Genomic DNA, 4,205 nt, shown 5'->3' with positions numbered 1-4,205 from the left:
GCTGCATGAGGAATTGACGTGGGCGCAGGAGTCGTCGATCCAGATTACACTGGAGAACTCAAGGTCATACTGATCAACACAACAGATTTCGTATTTTCGGTCAAGCTGGGAGACAGAATAGCCCAAATAATCTTCGAGTATTACACCGAAGGGCTTCCCTCCCGAAGCTACCAACCGTTGCGAGCAACTAAAAGGGGAAACAAAGGTTTTGGCTCTTCGGGACGATGAGCCTTGAGAGGGGGGTAGTGTCACAGATTTTCGCCACAAAGTCCACACGTGACTTTTCTCATGCCACAGATCATGTGCTTCACCAATATCTCATGCCACTCAGCCACAGACGCGACGCGTAGAGATCAGGTGATAGTCCACATCACATGTTATGGTCCAGACCCGTGGATGATACGGTCGGACCTGTCTATTCCAGGATACAATAGAGGCACCCATTTGGGAACAAAGGGACCAAGGACTATTGTTATGCATCGGCCTTCCGCTTCCTATTAGTTTAGCCAGAAGCCCAGATAGGCACGATGTTCACACCAGAGAACAAAGGGAGACCAAGATAGGCACGATGTGCACATGCATTACTGCGGCAACCATCGATCTCCCCACTCATTGTTCTACTTCTGGACATCCTATTGTTTCACGTACAGCCATTAGCTTAAACCCATAGATAGGTAGCTTAGGTAAGATAGCCCACTGTACGTGTATATAAGATCAGCCATGTAGAGGACGAAACTTCAGATTGTTTCTCCTCGTCTACTACCGTAGCACCCTACTGAGCTTACCAGCTCCACCATATATCTCTAACCCTTTCCTGCATCAGCCACCTCGACTAGTAAGTTTCAGGCTCTTGCGCCACATAGGGTTCAGGGGGACTATTTGGGATCAGGGGGATCAGGGTGACATGCCAAACGTGACTGTCCCTTTTTTAGTCTTTTTGATCTCTTGTCCAGTGTTGCCGTGACACTACTGCAGCTCAACACGTTTGCAGACCAAACTCGAAAAGGTTCATGTTAATTTTTCCCTCCATTTGATTCTCCAGATATAATCTGATGCCGACACAATTTCAGATCTCTGAGCGCAAGCGACGAGACCTTCCACCGGAATTCTTCGAACACGTTCAAGTCAAGGACCTCACCACCAAGCAGCTAAAGGCCGCAGGCCAATACTGCTTCCCTCGCAACAAGTGACCTGCCCCAGCTCCTAAGCCAACAGCTCCAGTCCGCTCCAACGAGTAGATCGCAGCCAATGAGGCAGCACACCAAGCAAGCTCCAAAGCTTTGCTCGAGGCCCACCATGCATGGAAGAAACAGCAGCACGCTGAAAGACATGCTAAGCAAGCTCAGGAAAGTGCAGCAAAGCTTTCTCTCACCGAACGACTCGAACCACCTCCACTATATCAGCATCCCCCCGCCATTGAAATCTGCAACTTCACCAAAACAGATCCCATTCAGAAGAAAGCCGACATTTATCACTGAAAGCTAGACGCCACCATCGAGCACCTTAACGCTTTCTACAACTCCTTCGCCATGCACGAACGTCACCTCTCAAGTGACGACGTACAAATCCTTACCTGGCTCACTGCCACACTCGATCAGGTCAAAAAGAATCTAAACGAGTATGCTCAGGAGTACAATGAAGGACATTGGAAGCACCTGAATTGGGGACTGCAGGCAATTGGAAAGGTCAAGTTCATACAGTTACAAGCGAACTACTTACGTATCACACGACAGCTTGCTGAGATTGCTTGGGGTAATTACTTCGACAATCTTTGAATTTGTGTAACCACATCATTTTATATGTTCTTTCGTCGCTACTACACTATCAGATATCCATACACGACCTATACCGAAGTAGTAGGCGTTGGTAGAAATTCTGAAGGACGAATTGTTGAATACATTTTGTGTTTTACTATCGCATTCGCTTACCAACCTCTTGTAAGCACACGTGATCACTACATCGACACGTACATTATCTGCATTGAAGCAGATTACCTCAACTTCTCCTATCTACCTCACCGCTTCGTAAAGTACGACGATGTCTGCTTCCAATGATGCCAAAGTGAGCATGTTCCAGCTCGATGGAACAAACTGGACAGAATGGTTTGTGCGTATGCACGGATACCTCATGATGAAATGCCTATGACGTTATGTGGATGGCGACCACTACAAGTTGTCACCACAAATGAAATTTGAGGTAGATGTCGCATTGGCAGCCGCTGATGTTGATCCCTCCAATGTCACAGTCACCCCTGTTGATGCAGATGCCCAAGAAGAATGGGATGATGACGATCAACAAGCTCTCGGTATCATCATGGTTTGGACGCAGCAAAAGCTGCACTCACATTTGAAAGGAGTAACCCACGTGCTTGATGCATGGGAGAAACTTAAAACGGTTTATGGCACAGAATCCGTACTTGGAACCTGGAACCTCGTCATCGGATACATGAATACCCAGATGGATGATTCAAAGTCACTTCAACAACAGATCGATGACTTGGAGACACAAAGGAATTGTGTCACCAAATCTGGTTTCAAAGTTGAGGACTCCTGGGCCACTATGATTCTCGCTAGGTCCTTACCCCCCCAGCTACAGCAATGTGCTCGTGAATCTCCTTGTGGGATTGGACCTGACCACTGTCAAGCCTCAGGATCTTATTCTTAAGATCATCGACGAAGAAAATCATCGTAAGGAAGAGTCCATTGGACGAATCTCCCAGGTCACCCGCAAAGGCCCTTGTGGCAAATGTGGGAAGGCAGGCCATACCACTGAACAGCATGTGGATAATTGGCAGCCTAAGAGAAAGAACCAGGGCAATGCAAAGGGGAAGGTGCCTGCTAACAAGCAAGGCAAGCGAAAGGGTAAAGGCAAAAAGCCTGCCCAGAATCAAGATAATTTTACTTCTGCTAATTTGCAATCGATTACTGACTCTTCGGATCAGGTAAGGGATCTAACGGCGGGACTTCAAAGTCTGCAGCCACTCCCTCAACCGGGACCATCGTCACAGTCTAAGTCTTTGTTGGACATATCTGCATCTGTAAATAGTCTGCACCTGGAGCATGTACCTGTACTAGCATCCGTTGAGCAAATATCTATTGATATAGACCTATATAACCTGCATGATTCTGAAAGCAGTTGGCTAATTGCATTCAGGGTGCACATCACATGTGACACCATACTTCAGTGATTGTATCGAATATCGTAAGTTCCCAACACCTGGTAAAGCTAGACTTGCTGGTGGCAATCACTCAATTGAGATTGAGGGACATGGTATCATCATGCTAGAAGTATATGATCCTACAACAAAGGATCTTAGGACTCTGATACTTCAGAAAGTCCTGATTGTACCCAAGGTAGAAGGCTGCTATTTTAGTCCCAGACAAATCATTGATCAGGGCGAAAAGTATACTGCATCCCATCATGGTATTGCATTCCAAAAGGTTGACGGGCATCATATAGTAACATCCAACTATCATGATGAAAGCACTGGTTTCAACTACATTCGTGGCAGAGTTCTGCAGAAAGCAACACCCTTATCTGAAGGAGTGATTGCTGCTGTTCAAACACATGACTTTGCTCTGTGGCACAATCATCTAGGACATCCAAGCAGGGACATACTTATGCATGTACCCAAGGCAACACAAGGTGTAGCCTTCCAAGCAAAGAAACTACCTAATAATCTTTGTCATGGTTGCTCATTGGGAAAATTCAGACGATCTCCATTTAAGGAATCAACATCCAGAGCTACTAGAGTATTAGAGCTCATTCATTCAGACTTAGTAGAGTTTCCTTCACTATCTCTTGATGGATTCAAATGGGCAGCCACCTTTCTGGATGATTATTCATCGTTCGGAAGGATGTATTTCCTCAAACACAAATCAGATACCCTTATGGCTTTCAACTCATTTGTGATGTGGGCTGAACATCAGCAAAATAACAATGTTTTGTGGTTTCGATCTGATCGAGGTGGCGAATTCATGTCTAAGAAATTCGATTCCTATATGAAAGAAAAAGGTATTGAGCATCAGACATCTGTGCCAATGACACCACAACAAAATGGGAGAGCAGAATGATGGCAACAAACTATTGTACGACATGCGGAAGCTATGCGTCACCATGCAGGCTTAAGTAATGGCTTCTAGAAGCTAGCAGTCGACACAGCTATTCATGTTGTCAATCGTCTCCCAAGAAAGTGTTTGAACTGG

At 45.9% G+C, this 4,205-nt stretch overlaps 1 protein-coding gene across 1 annotated transcript; it reads left to right on the top strand.

Moving 5' to 3' along the window:
• Positions 1–1,529: 1,529 nt before the first annotated feature.
• Positions 1,530–3,012, top strand: LAESUDRAFT_763417 (uncharacterized protein; the record flags this gene model as incomplete). The annotated part of the gene is made up of 4 exons (XM_040913250.1): positions 1,530–1,752; positions 2,246–2,515; positions 2,574–2,861; positions 2,942–3,012. 4 exons carry the CDS (start codon positions 1,530–1,532, stop codon positions 3,010–3,012), a joined length of 852 nt encoding a protein of 283 aa, XP_040759570.1.
• Positions 3,013–4,205: the final 1,193 nt, after the last annotated feature.

The sequence above is a fragment of the Laetiporus sulphureus genome (genome assembly GCF_001632365.1).
Source record: "Laetiporus sulphureus 93-53 unplaced genomic scaffold LAESUscaffold_55, whole genome shotgun sequence".
Taxonomy (NCBI): domain Eukaryota; kingdom Fungi; phylum Basidiomycota; class Agaricomycetes; order Polyporales; family Laetiporaceae; genus Laetiporus; species Laetiporus sulphureus.
Note: the sequence above shows the minus strand (reverse complement) of the source record. Positions and strands in the feature narration are given on the sequence as shown.